We start from the raw sequence: 17,519 nt of genomic DNA on the forward strand, positions 1-17,519 counted from the left end.
AACCCTGCGAGGGCCCACAGCGAGAACTCAGGAACCCGCAAAAAAGTTTTCAGTTTGTTAGTTAACCACCTGTTATCAAAAGTTAAGGGGGGAAATAGGCTAAGGGGTATGAAGTATCAAGTGTTTTTAATTTTTTTTTATTTTTTTTTTGTATTGATGGATAAACACAAACACAATCAGGGGATCAATATAAAAGGAAAATACAGGTTTATTGTATTTTACTGCATTTAAATAAATAGCATTTTTACAGAGAGAAAAAAATATCAAAACAAAGGGGTAAGTAAATTACTATAGTAGCTTATGCAAGGGTGTAGATTAGCTTTTATAATCGGGACATCCACCCCTATAGCGCATTATCTTTCGTGCTTTTAAAAACATGAATAGGTATGAATGTATGTAGAGAAATTTTTAACTGTTTTATACTGATTATTATCAATTTTCATAATCATGAAAGCCAAAATTAAAACCAAATTTGGTTTAATTGCACAGCCTTGGTTAATATTATTATAGTGGACTTCAAGCGAACTTGACTTTAAAAGCTCGACTCTTTGAAAGGCAGACTTATGTCCACATCTTGTACAGTGAAAGAGGACTGGAAAATTTCCTTGCTTTGGCACTTCTCACAATTGCAGCTGTCATTAATAGCATAAATAGGCCCAGCCAATCACATTGTCCTTGTGTGTTTGTGGAAAGGAGGACCCGAGAAATTTATGTGATATAACCTTTTCTGCATGTTACTAAGAGTTAAAGGAGCATTATTTTATTTTGAAGGTAATTTAGTTATCAGTGGGGACATTTCAGATATTGTTGGACATCCCCCCCGTCCATGCCAAATACGCCCTTGAGCTTATGGAAGTGAAATAAAATTATAAGCATTAAAGGAAGACTATTTAAATCTAATCAGAGTCAACAGATAATAGCTCTTTAAAAAGTACCAAAGATCTGACACATTTTTGGTTGTTACACCTATGCAAAGATTTGAACAGTGAGTCAACCTTAATCAGAAAATGTTAAAAAGTAGAGATTGTAACATTCTGGTCTAGTTCATCTATTGCACCTTGGTGCAGATTGGAAGCCAACTCATGTGCACCTTCTGTTGGCTTTCCTTACTTCTTTCCTATTTTTCAACGTCTCCTCTTCCCTTACACACAATCCAGTAGTTGTTGCTTCAGTTCGGATCTGGTGCCAATTCAGACGACACTTTAATTACCTCGGCTTCAACATTAATGCCACTACTGATAAATGACATGTTTTCACCATCCCTTACGGATCCTGCATTTAAGCAATGGTATGCAAAAGGTTTAAGAAATTTTCAGGACCTGTATAGAGATGGTCTTTTCTGTAACTATGCAAAACTTTCCTCTTAAAGGAAGTTGTCAGAATCACATTTTTTTTAGATTCTTATGGCTAGACATTGCTCTGCTACTTTACTTTCAGTTTACCCATCTCAAAGCTAAATTAATTATCAAAATTAAAAAATCTTGGGAAAATGAATTGGAACTATGTTTTGAGGAAGAATGGTGGCTTGGTGCAGTGCAGAGAATACGTTCTAGTACAATTTGTGCTCGCCTTAGCCTGATACAATTTAAAGTATTTCATAGAATTCATTTCTCAAAAACCATCTAAAGTGTTTTCCAATATTGATGTCATGTGTGACAGATGACATGCACCAAGGTGTAATTTAAGTCATATGTTCTTTATGTGCCCTCTGTTACAGATGTTATTGGATTAAGTATTTTACAATTATGTCTAAGGTGTTGCAGGTAAATATAAACCCATCCCCTGATGTTGCCATTTTTGGGTTCAATTTTACCTTACTAGTAGCCAGGCGTCGTATTCTGCTTCACTGGAAATCAAATAAGCCTCCATCCCAATGGTTTGTAGATACCATGCATTTTCTAAAGTTGGAAAAGATCAGATGCTCTGGGAAAACTAATTTCTTTAAAAATTGGCAATGTTTCATAACTTACTTTAACTCTCTTAAGGTCTTGCCTTCCATTTAATAGATGCACTCTCCTTCCTTTTTTATTTATTTATTTAGTAGTAACTTAATTGTTGTTTGTTTTTAACTATTACTGTTTTATACTGTTTAACTGTAAATATTTACTCTCAACATTGACAATGTATCTGAACATTTGTGATAGCGTTGTAATTTTCTGTACACTTATTACTCCAGTTTCCATTGTTTTCCCCTTTTATAATTATAATCATTATATTTTTCATTTTTTTATTTTTTTCTCTTCTCTTTTGTAAAAAGAAAAAAAAACAACAAAGATGTAACTATTTGTACTGATATAGTGTTTGTTTTTTCACAATAAAAAAATTAAACATAAGAGGTAGAGATTGAAAGCTGTGCATTTTTGTTTATGGATAAAAATCTCCCCCCCCCCCAAAAAAAAAAAAACGTCAAAATGTACAATTATTTGGAATATTAGCATTTTTGAAAATAAATGAATTATTTTTCATTTCATTTAATTTTCCTTCAGCTTATTCATCTGGGGTTCGCCACAGCGGAATGAACCACCAACTCGCCAGCATATGTTTTACACAGCGGATGCTCTTCCAGCTGCAGCCCAGCACTGGAAGACACTCTCACATTCACTACGGACAATTTAGTTGATTCCACTCACCTAGAGTCTTTGGACTATGGGGGAAACCGGAGCTGAACATTCAAACAAACTCCTCACAGAAATGCCAAATGACCCAGCTGAGACTTGAACCAGCAGCTTTCTTGCTGTGTGGTGACAGTGCTAACCACTGAGCCACCCATAAATCGACTAGATATATTTATGCAATATTTTAAAGTGGACTTATTTAGTATTTATATTAATATTAAGTATTTAGGCAACACCCATGCTTTTCTCAATCTTTTAAGAAAAAATTAAATGAACGTTTATTATTACATCTATGCCGTCCAGCAATATGGTAATTCTTTTTTATTTTTTGGGGGTTGTGTTGGGATATTTAATCAATTCTGTGCATATTCAATAAAAAAGGTCAGGAGAGGTTGTCTTAAATGTCAAAAATCGTAACAATTGGATACAAAAGAATAATTAGATTCACAGAATTCTGTTATCCTCAATGCAATAGAAAAGTTATGTTCAGGGGTGCGCAACAGTTTTCATTTCCTGACTTCAACTTACTGAATATTGGCAGCTGATATTAACAGGTGGAGTTTAGTGAAATTCGTCAATCATTGGCCAGTCCTCCATTGGCTGCACCCCAGACAGAAGTCCTCTTTTTCTATGAATTTTCTGCACAACAATAAAAGCATAAGACTTTTCTCAAGTGCGCATATTCTGTGTTAAAATACTGCTGATAGGAAGTTTCTAGCTGCCCAGCTCAAGTTGATCTAGAAAATCAGGCATGTTCATCTCTATCAACTTTATCTACATCTGCAAAAATGCTAATTAGTATGCAAAGCATCCCACACACAACAGAAGATCAGTTCATTTCTGACCTTTAAATGACCAATACAAATAATTGTTTAATGAAAAGAAAAAGACACAAAATTTATTAAAAATATATTCCTTTTTCCCAACAATTGTATATGACTTTTGACCAGATGCATTAAACCTGCGGGATAGCTCTGAGAACAGTATTATATTCTTTAAAGGGAATAGAAAAGTTATGAACAGTCATAAAGTGTTCACAGGAGCAAGTTACAAAACTAATCAAATAAAAATATATATATACAGTTGAAGTCAGAATTATTAGCCCCCCTGAATTATTCGCCCCTGTTTATTTTTTCCCCAATTTCTGTTTAACGAAGAGAAGATTTTTCAACACATTTCTAAACATAATAGTTTAAATAACTCATTTCTAATAACTGATTTCTTTTATCTTCGCCATGATGACAGTAAATAATATTTTAATAGATATTTTCAAGACACTTCTATACAGCTTACAGTGACATTTAAAGGCTTAACTAGGTTAATTAGGTTAACTTGGCAGGTTAGTGTTATTAGTCAAGTTATTGAATATCGATAGTTTGTTCTGTAGACAATCGAAAGAAAAAAATAAATTGCTTAAAGGGGCTAATAATTTTGTCCCAAATGTTTTTAAAAAAATGTAAACTGCTTTTATTCCATCCGAAATAAAACAAATAAGACTTTCTCCAGAAGAAAATGTATTATCAGACATACTGTGAAAATCTAAAACAAAATAATAATTCAAAGGAGGGCTAATAATTCATACATTAATTGAATACATAAATAAAAATATACATACAAAAATATACATAAATTATGCCTTTATTACACCTGTTAGCACAATAAGGAGATAGATTTTTAACAGTTATATCTGTATTATTCCACAAGATAGTTTTGTGTGGTGAGAAGTTGTGAAGATAACACAACTTCCACACAAGAAAAGCCTGCTGATGAAAACTGGTTAATTTAACTGGAAGTTTATTATACAGTAAATTCCTTTTTAAAATAAAAAGAAGAAAAGCTGTTTATTCAAACATATAATTAGAAATAAAAAAAACATATAGAATTTTGGTTTAATAAACATCTTAGCCAATTAATTCCAAAGAAAGTGTTAAAAAAAAAACAATGGCTTTAAGTCCCCCCTCACTTTTACAATAAGATATCTGGTCACACTTTACAATAAGGTTCATTAGTTAATGTGAATTAATGCGTTTACCAACATGAACAAACAATGAACAATACATTTACTACTGTATTTGTTCATGTTAGTTAACGTTAGCTAATGAAAATACAGTACTTCATTGTTAGTTCATGTTAACTCATAGTGCATTAACTAATGTTAACAAACATGGACTTGGATGTTAATAATACATTTGTAAATGCTTAATTATGATTAATAAATGCTATACATGTGTTGTTCATGATTAGTTCATGTTAGTAAATTCATTATCTATGCATTAACTAATGAACCTTATTGTAAAGTGTTACCAGATAATTCTGCTTTTTTTATTTGTGGGGCCTGTTTTTTTTTTCCATTTAACGTTAAAGAAGAGTTTATTAGTACCTTCATTAGTGCAGTCATTTGTGTATGGGGAAGCTGAAGTTCATGAAGGTGAAGTTATTAAGAATTACCAATTTTGAGAGAAGAACCCAACCATAGAGAGATATGTTTTTGTAACCAAAAATGTAAAATATATTATAAATATGAGTTGTATTCATTCAACTGCCTGGCTATTAAATTTTGTGATATGTAAATGCATAGATACTTTATTGAGTTTTTAACTGGAATCTCTTTAATTATCATCACATTTATGTAGACATTATTTCACATTTGGATAGTTTAGTTTTAGTCCAGATGCACACGAAAATAGTTTAATTATCTGAGTGGCTTTGGAAAGCTGATTTTTATTTCTTAAAAAAAGAAGGGTGTCATCCACTAATTGAAATATTTTGATTTCCCTGTCAAATGGAAACGCCTTTCAAATTCTGGTTGTGAACAATCCTTAACGTTAAAAATTCTGTAACCCAAAGTAATAAAAATTAGGAGATCGGGCATCCCTGACACCGTGTCTTACACAAAATCTTTGTGACGTGAACATAATAACTATGATGGAACTAATGATCCCTGTATAAAACATTTCAGCTGCATTAAAAAAAGAGGAACCAAGACCAAACTTTTTGAGAAATTTCAGAAGAAATGCATGCTCAGTGGTGTTGAAGGCTTTATAAAAGTCCAAGTAAAATAGCTTTAGATTTTACAAAGTCAGGATAATCCACCAAATCTAAAATTAGTGTAATGATATTACTAATGTAAATAATCTGATTGATTTTAACTTTAATCTGTTTGCGAAAACAAAGGCCAATATCATTATGAGAAAACCACCATTATGAGATCACATTTTTATAAGAAAATAAAGCAAATGCTAAATACTTTGCCATTGAAAATATGGTTAAACTAATACTAATTCATCAAAAATATTCTGTAATATTAAAATGTAGGTGCATATGTCTGTAACTGTCTACATTAATGCAAAACGATAGAATTTCAAATAAATGGTTAACACGTTTATGAGTAATTGGTTGTAAATTCATGCAATCACTTTCCTTCAGGTTAGTCCCTGGTCTATAAGAGGGTATGGGGCTCAAAGTAACGCGGGGTAAAATGTATCAGAGAGTTTTAAGGTATTTGCTCAGGGTTAACAATGGCATGCTTCCAAGGTTTTCACCACAGTGTCAGCAGATGTTTTCCTGCCAATTATTTAAAAAGGTTAAGGTGAGAATTTGGAGAGACCATTTTGAAAGATGTAAAAAAACACAGTGACTGTTAGACAGTTTGAGAAAACACGACAAAGTGTTATATATATAACACAGTGTTATATATAAAACCAATAATATATATATATATATATATATATATATATATATATATATATATATATATATATATATATATATATATTTAATTTTAAGTGCATAATGTTATAAATGTATAGAATGTTTTTAATAGAAAATATTTTTAATAGAAAAAAAATAATTTTATTGCTAATAATGCAAATAAATCAAAATGTGTTTATCCAATACATAAATAAATAAATAAATAAATAAATAAATAAATAAATAAATAAATAAATAAATAAATAAATAAATAAATAAATAAATAAACATACTGTGTTATGTAGAATAAAAAAATTTATTGAGCCAAGTACTGAGGAAATATAGCTACTATTTAAAGTAAACTGGATTTAAATTAATTGAGTAAAATCAGCATTTTTAAACATGTGTTATACAATTAACCCTCTGTAGGTTTCAACTTGCCCCGGCCACAGGTGGGGTAAAAAGTTAAATTTTTACTCCTGGTACTTTTGGGAATACTGCACAGAAACCATAGGTCCGGCAATCATACAACCAGTGCTCATTTGTAGGGGAGGCTTGTGTGTTGTTGGTGTTGGTAAAAATGTATGATTTATCTAACCCTATTACTTTGTTCATTATTTGGCTAAAACCAAAAAGTTTTACTTTGTGCCCCACTTTTCCCTACAACAGCGAAATGAGCCTGCAATTACCCTGACATATATTTTATTGGTAGATGCCCTTCCTGACACAACCCAGCCTTGAGACTGCATTAGCTGGTTATGTACCGTGACTTTATTAGCCACGTATCTGTATCGCTTTAATCTCAGATGTACACTAGATGGCAGCAATCTACACTCATGAGTGATAGAAATGTGAATGGAATGAAGCTACATGCGAAACACGATGCAGAGATGTCTAAACCTTTTTCTGGTGGGCTACAGTCCTTCAGATTTAACTTCAGACATAATTAAACACAGCTGAACCAAACTAAGAAGACTCTGTAGAAACATTCAGGAAAATGTGATGGAGGATGCTGTGCAAACTGCAGGACAGTGGCCCTAAAGAAACAGGTTTGGGCACCCCTGTGCTCTGTAATTCTTACTTAATCCTTGTGCAACCTTTTGAACCTTTTGTCTTTTTTGGCTGTGTTAATTCAAGGAGAAAAATATTGGCAAGTGGTGTATTTTTTTAATTAAATTTTAATATTAAACCCTCTTACTTTCAAATGTACTTTACACCAGGTACAAAAAAAAAGTTTCCTCTCAAAACGTTTAAGCCAAAACTACCGACTAACCCTATTAAAATGAATGCCACTGCAATATGAGTCACAATAGAAGCAAAATAATACACTCTCTGTAAGCAGGGGTCCCTTTTGGCATTTTTTTACTTTGGCCTATGAATCAAATAAGTGCTTTTTCATGTTTTCCATATTTTGCAGTCTACAATAATTAAAATAATGTAATTATAAATATGCTAAACATTTTATCAGTTTTTGCTTTGCCTGGGAATTCACACCCACCACTCGCACTCTCAAAAAACAAGTAGGTACAACACTTCTTAGATATTTGGAGGTGTTGTGGGTGAATAATACCCTAAGATCTGTTGTAGTCTACCCTTTGTTGTCTAGAAAGGGAAGATGTGGGCTTATTGCTACAGTTTGTAACTATAGGCTTGCTCTGGCTATACAATGCCACTAGAGGGAGTAATAACGACATGAGAGGGCCAGCGGGTTGTTGTATGCATGTTACGTTGTTTGGTTTTCAGTAAAGCATTAAAGGTTTAAATTAAAGCAGTAAAGCACAGTTTAAATCCAGTGTTTCCTTAATCTATTGTGTTATTTTTAATTGCTTATAATAATGTATTGAACATGAATGTTTATTATATTAACAGTTTTATGTTCCTATAAATTAAGTACAGTAAAATAATTATATTAGTTTTAACAAGAATAAATCCAAGTTCATCATTACCCATATCTCCTCTTTAATCTTTTGCTCAAACCTTTACTAATGGGCAGAAGGCAAGCCATCATTAAAAACTGGTGGGTGCTTGCTGTAATAGAGGTAATACAAGTGTAATAGATGACTGTTTAGCTTGTGTTGCTTCACCCTGCGGATGATATGTTCGTTGTGGACCCTCAGCCAAGCGATGGATGGTGTCTTTTACCTAGTTTCTCTTACTCTGGACACATATCATGTTATATGATGCAAGATGCGAACTTAAATAAGATGATTTAAACATGTACAATATCTATATATGTATATTGTAGCAGGGTGGGGCAAAAAGGCAGACAAGTTGTAAGTAAACACACACCCGAAGGGCTTTTTATTTACAAATGCTGGTGAAATTGAACGTGCTGTAGATGTGTGTGGAGCGCAGATGTCTTCTGTGAGCTTTCTGTGGTACACACTGGGGCTTCAAGTGAGTTGTAGGTGAGTTGATTCTTTTTCCTGTTTGTGCTCGTGTGATACGCTGATCGCCCATCCTGATCAGTCTGCAATCTCTGAGAGAAAAAAAGAGAGAACTCAGAGAAGTAGGGGGGTGGGTGTGGAGAAATGATGGGTGACAAACCTGCCCAACCTGACCACATCCGCGAGACACCATCCACATTGCTGTGGAAAGTTCCTGGGTGATGGTGGACCTAGAAAAGGAAGTCATGGAGCGCAAGGAACCACCTGGTGATGCAGGTGTTGGTCTCCTTGGCCCGGGACATCTGTAGTGGGACGTGATTGGTCATCAGTGTGAAGCTCCTGCCGAGACGGTAATAGTGCAGCTCCAAGACTGCCCACTTGATGGCAAGGGCTTCTTTCTCCACGGCTGATTACCTGGTTTCTTCGGGTGTGAGCTCACGACTAATGTATGTGACCGGCTGCTCTTCTCCATTCGGGACCTTTGACAGGACTGCACCTAGTCTTATATCGCAAGCGTCTGTGTGGAGTTTGAATGGGCAGCCAAAATTAAGGGAGTGGAGGAAGGTTGTAGATGTTAGAGCCTCCTGATATGTCTGGAAGGCTTCTTCCGCCGCTGCAGACCATTGAATCTTTTCTGCTTGCCCCTTCTTCGTCAGGTCGAACAGGGGACAGGCTATCCAAGAAAAATTAGGAATAAAACAGCAGTAGTATCCGGTCAACCCGAAAAATGCACGTACCTGGGTTTTATTCTTCAGCCATTCCATTCGTAGTGCTGCCTCCACTTTATTGGGCTGCGGCTTGATCAACCCCCGCTCTACTTGGAAACCCGGGTAATGTGCTTCGGTGAAACTCAAATGACACTTTTTGGGGTTGGCGGTTAGCCCAGCCCAACAGAGCTCCATCTACACTCTCCACAATCGAGACAGGTGGTCCACCCATAGCTCAGAGTGGCGATTACGTCGTCGAGGTAAGTGGTGGGGTATTTCTGTTGGGGCCGGAGTAGAATGTCCATAAATCATTGGAATGTGACAGGTGCCCCAGGCAACCTGAAGGGAAGGACCCGGTAATGCCAGTGGTATTATCTTTATCTTTATTTTTCCCTGCTAGGGGCACCTGCCAATAACCTTTTGTCAGGTCTAGTGTCGAAATAAACCTGGCCCCACCTCACTATCGGCAGGGAGCTTTGGGGGAAGGCCACCAGATCTTCTTGGGGTGCTACCCATTTCTTCAAGAGAAGGATGTGGTAAGCCTTCTCTTCACCTCTACGTCCCGTCTGACAAACCTTGTAGTTGACAGGCTCACAATGGTGCCAGGCCCTTGCCAGGATGCCAGACATTTCACTGTAGTGGTAGGAATGAGTATCAGGACTTTATCACCAGACATTTGTCTGGGTTGTGCGGGCCGGTCATATAGCCTTTGCTGGGAGCGCTGGGAGGCTGCTAGATGTTCTCGGACCAGAGGCATTACATGGTCTATGCTCTCTCGCAGGTCCCGTACATGCTTTTTAATGCTGCGATGCGGAGCAGGTTCCTACTCCTATGTCTCTCTGGCCACATCCAACAGTCCGCGGGTCTGACGCTCAAACAGTAATTTAAATGGGGTAAAGCCAGTAGATGCTTGGGGAACCTCCCTGATTCCGAAGAGAACATATGGAAGCATGAGGTTGCAGTAACACCCATCCTCTGCGACTACTAGGCACAACATTTGTTTAAGGATCTGGTTAAACCACTACACCAGACTGTCTGTCTGGAGATGGTAAACAGATGTGCGGAGCTGTTTAACCCGGAGGAGCCAGCAGAGGTCTGTCATTAGCATAAAAGGGGTGCCCTGGTCAGTCAATATCTCTAAGGGGTTCTTGGTGATGTTCGTTGACAGGTGATGCACTCCCTAACCTTTTTACTTCGGTTTTCTCAGACTCACAGGGCGACGCAGTTTTCTTGGGAAGGCTCTGATCATGCGGTTGATCACCACTGGCTCAGTGACCTGGGAGGCGGTGGTGTTTCCTGATAGCAAACCAGAGCTGTGCCAATCTGGATAGCTGTGTGGCTTGTACACGGGCGGGGACCTGTTCACCATCCAACCATTGCCAGAACTGCTATGCTGCGTTGATGGAAGAAAGCCCAATTCTCGCTAATATATGTACCCTTAATGTCTCACAATCTTCATTTTGTAGGGGTTTTAGTGAGTAATAGGCTCACTGTGCTTCACCATTTGCGCACGTATGAATGGAAGTATATATATATATATATATATATATATATATATATATATATATATATATATATATATATATCTTATTATTCAAGTATTTAGTAACAGTGACTTTGTATGGTAATAATAAATGTTAATATATAAAATGCTTTATTAACATAATTTCTTCCAGTTTTTGTGACCTAATCTAAATTGAGGACTATGTATGGTTTATAAATCCCTTAAAAGGTTATTATAGTTAACGAAAACGAAAAAACGACAACTAAAATTAAAAATAATTATCGTTAACTGAAATAAAAATAAAAACGAGAGTTTAAAAAAAAAACTAGAACTGAAACTGTATTGTGTACATACAAAACTAACTGACACTAACTAAAACTATAGCATAAACCTCCTTTGTTTTCGTCTTTGTACATTTATTAAATACATAATCTTACTGTGAGCCTTCTAGAAGGCACCTCAGAGTCAGTCCTCCTGCAGCCATTGGCCAGATCGAGCCGGCTCTCCTCCTGTTAGGCCGTACTCACACTAGGTACAGTTGCCTTGAACCGGGCCAAAGCACGCTTGCCCCCCCTCCTGTCTCCCCCGACGGCCCGCATACACACCACAAATGGGCCTCGGCACGCTTACATCATCGCTGCTGCGCTGTTCAGTGAGAAGCGCTCTCTCACTCAGCAGCACAGTGGAGATTTCTCTAATTATATCGTTTCAGTCGTTTGATATGCAGTAACATGCAGTCAAATATTTCGCCAAACAGTCCTTAGGGATGCGGTGACATGCAGTCAGATATTTCGCCGAACAGATCCGCCACTTTTAGCGCTCAAAAACAATCATAAAGCTCTTGTGCTGCAGGAATGAGGAGGTCTGCTGAAGCCGCGCAGCTATCGTGCTGTGAGGAGTTCTCGTCTTTAATAAACTATGGCAGTTTGCGTTCACTGAACAGTAAGAATGATTAATAAATCCATATGAAACAGCCTCTTAAAAGTCACGTCTCGCTTTCAGTTTCAGGCCCACCTCTTCCAACCGGGCCAGGGCCGGCCAAGTGAACCTTGCTTGAGCCCGATTCAGCGCACTCACACTTCTCAAACGATCCGGGAAACGGGCCTGGGCACGGTACGGATGGCATAGTGTGAGTAGGCCCTTATCCTCGCTGTTGCTCCCGCGAGTCCGCAACAAAAACAACGAGTGGACATGACAGCAACATGGTGACAGTATTAAATACAGAGATTAAAAACTATTGCTTTAACACATTTTGTGCCCACTAATAGGTTTTATTTCTGTATCGTGATAGTGAACAAATCTTTTTAACTGATCTTCTAAGTGCACCGGTTGAACTAGTTCACCAAATCGAACTGAATCATTTGAAACGATTCGCGTCTTCTGTAAGCACTTATCCACAAACTACTTACTTTTTAACAAGCCTAACACCCACCTCTGACTCGAAATAAGGCAATATTTACTCTTATTCAGTTATTAGAACAGTAACGTTACACTGAGAACAAACTGAGAAGCGGTGAACCGATAATACTGCGCATGCGTGATTCAGTGAACAGAACACAGTGTATGACAGCCTCCTGAGATTGAACTAAACTTGAACATCTTCACTGCGGGTAAACCGAGGGTTTAAATGACAGGATCTGGTGAAAAACGTAAGTTTATTTCATAACAGAAAATCAAAATGGAATTTAAATAAGTGAATCATAGTTCAGTTGGGTGGCAAAACTTTACTGTAAGACATTTTTCAGGTCATGGTGATGTTTTAAATGACTGAAATTACTATCGCTGACTGCATAATTACGCCGTGTTGAGTACAAACATCCGCGTTAAATATCTGAACTTTCCATCGCTACTGTGTATCTAACTTAAGCTGCTTTGCACACAAATTGTACTTAAGGCTGCTGTTGTGGGCTCCTGTATTTGAGTTTGAGGATGTCTATGGTATTGGTAGATGATAGTGTTCATGTGTCCTCTGAATACAGGTTTCAAAAAAATGTATGACTGAGTTTTTATTATACAATATTTATTCTGTTGATTTTGAATCTTGCACCTAACAAATATCCTTATTTAGAAAAAAGCTAAAACTAATACTGAAACTAATAAAAACTAAACTAAAACTAAATAATTTCAAAATACAGAAACTAAAAAAAACTAGTAAATCCGCCTCTAAAACTGAATTTGAAAACAAAAAGTCAAAAACGAAATAGAAACTAAAACTAATAAAAAAATCCAAAACTATTATAACCTTATAAATAACAATTCATGGCTCAGTTATATTCTGAACAGAAAAAAAGAAAATAAACAACTTTGTTCGTTTCAAAGAATTAATTAATTTCGAGACACACAAATGAAACTATATCAAATGAAAAATAAATCTTTGCAGTTTTATCTAAAATAAAATGACTGTACAGTTTAAACTTTGCTGAATAACATTTAAAGAGAGGGGTCTGGATGCAGACCTGGTGCAGTGCAATCTGAGCTGCATCCAATGCTTTTTAATGCGCCCACCTAACCCCGTCCCTCACCCTACCCGTCACAGTGACGTCACTCACTCCATTGAGTGCATGTGTCTGACATTGCATCGCTGAAGCATCATAAAGGCTGCATCCAGATACTATTGCATTTAAATGTTGTATCATAATATATTGTTAAATTATTATAATGTTGTTGTTTTATCCAGTTTTATTTTATATTTGACACTCCTGTTATTCAGCAATGTTTAAACTTTACAGTAACTTTATTTTTAGGTAGGATTCAAAGATTTATTGTGCGTTTGATACTAAGCCTGTAATTGTCATTTATAAGGGATCTGCAAAGCATAACTAGTCCTCAATTTAGATTAGATCACAAAACTGGATGAATTTGAGTTAATAAAGCATTTTAATTATTAACATATGCCTGAATAATAAGATATGTAAATGTTGATTTGAATAGTTTATTAATCATTTACTTACACAAGAGTCTAAATAACTGCTTTGTAAAAAATGCAATACTTAATTTAGTTATAATGAAAACGTCATAATTAAAAAAGTATAATATATACTATATTGTTCTATAGTATTAAGCATACGGAATACAGCATTTGTATGTGTTGTATTGTAATATAAACTATTATTGAACTATATAAGAAAAAGATATACAGAAGCTGGACAGCCTTGTCAAGTTCCTCTTTCTAAAGGAAATCTCTGTGTTCCATGTTCTAGTTTCACTGAGCTATTTCCCCCAGAATACAATGTATTCATAGCATTACAAAAGTAGGGCCCTAAACTGAATTTCTCTAAACAAACAAAAAAAAAAAAGATGAAAGGATGCTTAATAGTATCAAAAGCTTTGAAAAAGTCCAAAAACAAAATTAAAACTGTCATCTTCAATAAGGTTAGAATTAGTGTTGGGTCAATAGACAATGTCATTGTCCATAGCCGATGGCGGATGGTCATCACGATGCTGAACCGACATCTCGATCCTCTGTCCCGCCTTCGTCTCAGCAGCAACCCGCTTGCGAAAAACACACCCCTATAGGCCCTGTTTGCACTAATACATCTTAGTTTTAAAATGGCATTCAAGAATGAAAATGATCCACATCTTACCTAGCATTTCTGAACAGTTCTCTACCCACACTATACTGCTGAAAATCCACATCGTGTGACCACACACACACACACACACATACGGACACAGTGGCATGCGCTTTAGCAGTATATACGTCTGAGCCAACACAATCTCACGGCAATTCGTAACTTTTTCATTTAGTGGCTAATTCGTATGAATTCGTACGATCTAATTCGTACGATTTAGTATGATTTGCTTATCCCCCAATGAAGGTTGGGATTAGGGGTGGGGTCAGGTGCCACGCCTCCTTTTTAAAATTGTACCATTTCGTACGACTGAACTCGTACGAATTTGTACGAATTAGCCACTAAACTGGCAAAACGTAAAATACTTACGTTTTCTCGTGAGATCAGGCTGTCTGAACTCCATGCAGTCAGTATGGGGTGCTTTGAGCACAAAACCCCAGAGAGCAGTGCACGTCGGACAGTTATCAAGAATGTACCGCTGGATTGCATTTTTTGTCGACGCCATTATAACAACAAAGATCACTCTGCCTATTCATGCCAGTCCCACGGATAAAAAGTGATTGACAGGTGGTTATTTGTGTGTAACTTATCTTTATTTATCTGTGACTTGGTTACTAGAGCCAGACGGAATCTGCGGACGTTTTTTGCTATTTCTGCAGAGAATTTAGGTAAAAATCTGCGGATTTCTGTGGAATTATTTTGGGAGTATCCAGCGGAGTATCATAACTAAAACCTTAATATATTAAATAAAAAGTAATAAATTACTGAATAAAAACTGAATAAATTCAGATTTACACATTTACTCAAGTAAATAAACAGAATTAATGATGGGCTAAAAATCTGCAGAAATCTGCGGAATTCTGCGGAAAATCTGCGGAATTCTGCGTGTGCAGATTCCCTGTGGTAGTTTAAACAGGCTACAAATAATTAATTTGTTATAAATAAATTATTATTCATAAATTGCGATGTTTCACATTAGACATTGTACAATGTCAAATTGGTTGATATCGCCCAACACTAGTCAGAATTGTCAATAAGGTCAAAAACAAGTCTAATGTTATTTAAAATATGACAATTTTTTATAAAACCTGACTGATTTTCATCAGTAATGGAGTTCAAAATCAAATTAAAATGCTTGGAAAAAATAAGGGTAAACTATTTATTATCATTGTACACACCAAATTAGTCCAGAATTCCTCAATACATGAAGTAAAACCAACAACTATAATAAATAAAGGTAGATTTCCAATAATAATTTTGCCATGCCTTATGTATGCCTTACTTTTTGTGGCCTTCAAACCCTTTAAAATGATATTTTGCATCTTATTTTCATGTCATTTACATTTTAAAATATTCCCTTTGTTCAAGCCAGTGTTCACTTCTGCGTATCATAGTGTGATAAGAATCATCTTCCAAAATGTTATACTACATACAATGTATTAATTGAATGTATAATTTGGTTTCTTACTAACCTTCTTTTCACTGTGACCTCGGGTTCTATGTTTGATGGATATGCAACTATCTCTATTTTTAGCATTACACAGTTATGCTGTAGAGAATGTTATGCAAAGTATTAACTTAGTTTGCATGACTGCCACTTTTTTTTTTTTTTTTTACCATGTAGCTTGATGCTATTTATGGAACTATAGCTTGTTATCACTACAGACTTGTGTTTTGTTTTGATCTCACGGAGAAACTGAGGTCTGTTTTCTGAAAGGTGTCAGTATTTTAGCATGTTAAGTGTGTTAGCTTTCACAATAGTGCTTTTTTAGAAAGGTTTTGTTTTCATTTTTGAGTTTCATGTTTCGATAGTGACAGCAGTATGTTAACAACCTGGCAGCATCATATAGTCTGACGACAAGAACTATTATCCGACTCAGCAGGTATGAATAATCACATGAAATATTGACTTTTTATTAAAAAAAAAACTGGAAAACAATGTCATTTTTCTAATACAGAAAGCAAAACATAAATTAAATAGAAAAATCCCACTATATAGGCACAGTTAACCAATTTGTGTACAGTTTTACAAAAATAAAAACAACTTTAATCTTTGAAAACCTCTGTAATGTAAAAAGATAAAACCCACTTATGAAAGCAGCTTGTAATGATGAATGATTGCATAAGCTTTTAATGGACTGTATAATGGGTGTTTGAGAAGCTGACCTGGGATCAGCAGGTTGAGTGGCGATTGTCACTTCCTGTAAGTACAGAGAGAGGCAGTGCTGAGTCAAAGACACAAACAGACACATTACAGCGAAATAGGGAGAGCAAGAGAGGGGTAGATCCGAGCTTCTGCCTCTTCATGTCTGATTTTCAGAACCTGATCATGAATATATCGAGAGGATTCAACTGAATTTGTCGCTCGGATCTTTAAAGGGGTCAAAGCGAAACCTCTCCCCCCGGATATTTTTGGAAAGCTGACATTTCAAATCATCGATACAGGAAAAGAATTGGATACTATTATTATTTACTGTTTGTTTGAGGAGAGGCAGGGATTTGAACATGGGATGTTTAGGCAACAGCAAGACAGAGGATCAACGCATCGACGAGAAGGCGCAAAGAGAGGCGAATAAGAAGATCGAGAAACAGTTACAGAAAGAGAGACAGGCGTACAAAGCAACGCATCGTCTACTCTTATTGGGTAATATGGACCACTGATACAGAAATATCAGATTTGCATTTGTCACTTTGATCATCAAAGATTGTTGAAAAATAAACATATTCATCAGCTTTTGATGTTATTGTTTTGTTATGTGATTTTTAAGGCGCTGGGGAATCCGGGAAGAGTACTATAGTCAAACAGATGCGGATCCTGCACGTCAACGGTTTTAACGCAGAGTGAGTGTCTGTTTATTAAGCGTTATTTGCTGACACTGGGCCTGTGTTTATTTCGACGGACGCGGTGCTCATGTATATTGAGGAAATTGGATGTTGACACTTCAAATGTACGCCTCTGCGTCCTGTCTGTTTCTATGGCTGTCGCTAAACCTCGAGTTGACAGCGTTTGTAGAGATAGGCGTGTGCAGTATTTTCAGGCCTCG

At 36.1% G+C, this 17,519-nt stretch overlaps 1 protein-coding gene across 1 annotated transcript in view; it reads left to right on the top strand.

Annotated features, from left to right (window-relative positions):
- The first annotated feature begins 16,786 nt into the window (after positions 1 to 16,786).
- The window catches only part of gnal (guanine nucleotide binding protein (G protein), alpha activating activity polypeptide, olfactory type), a 69,683-nt gene continuing 68,950 nt past the window's right edge, over positions 16,787 to 17,519 (top strand). Inside the window, 2 exon segments of the mRNA NM_001007339.2 lie at positions 16,787 to 17,119; positions 17,244 to 17,316. Coding sequence (NP_001007340.1) covers positions 16,981 to 17,119; positions 17,244 to 17,316 — 212 coding nt within the window. The 5' untranslated portion in view covers positions 16,787 to 16,980.

Source organism: Danio rerio, chromosome 24 (assembly GCF_052040795.2).
Source record: "Danio rerio strain M-AB ecotype USA chromosome 24, GRCz13ab, whole genome shotgun sequence".
In the NCBI taxonomy this organism is placed as follows: Eukaryota; Metazoa; Chordata; class Actinopteri; order Cypriniformes; family Danionidae; genus Danio; species Danio rerio.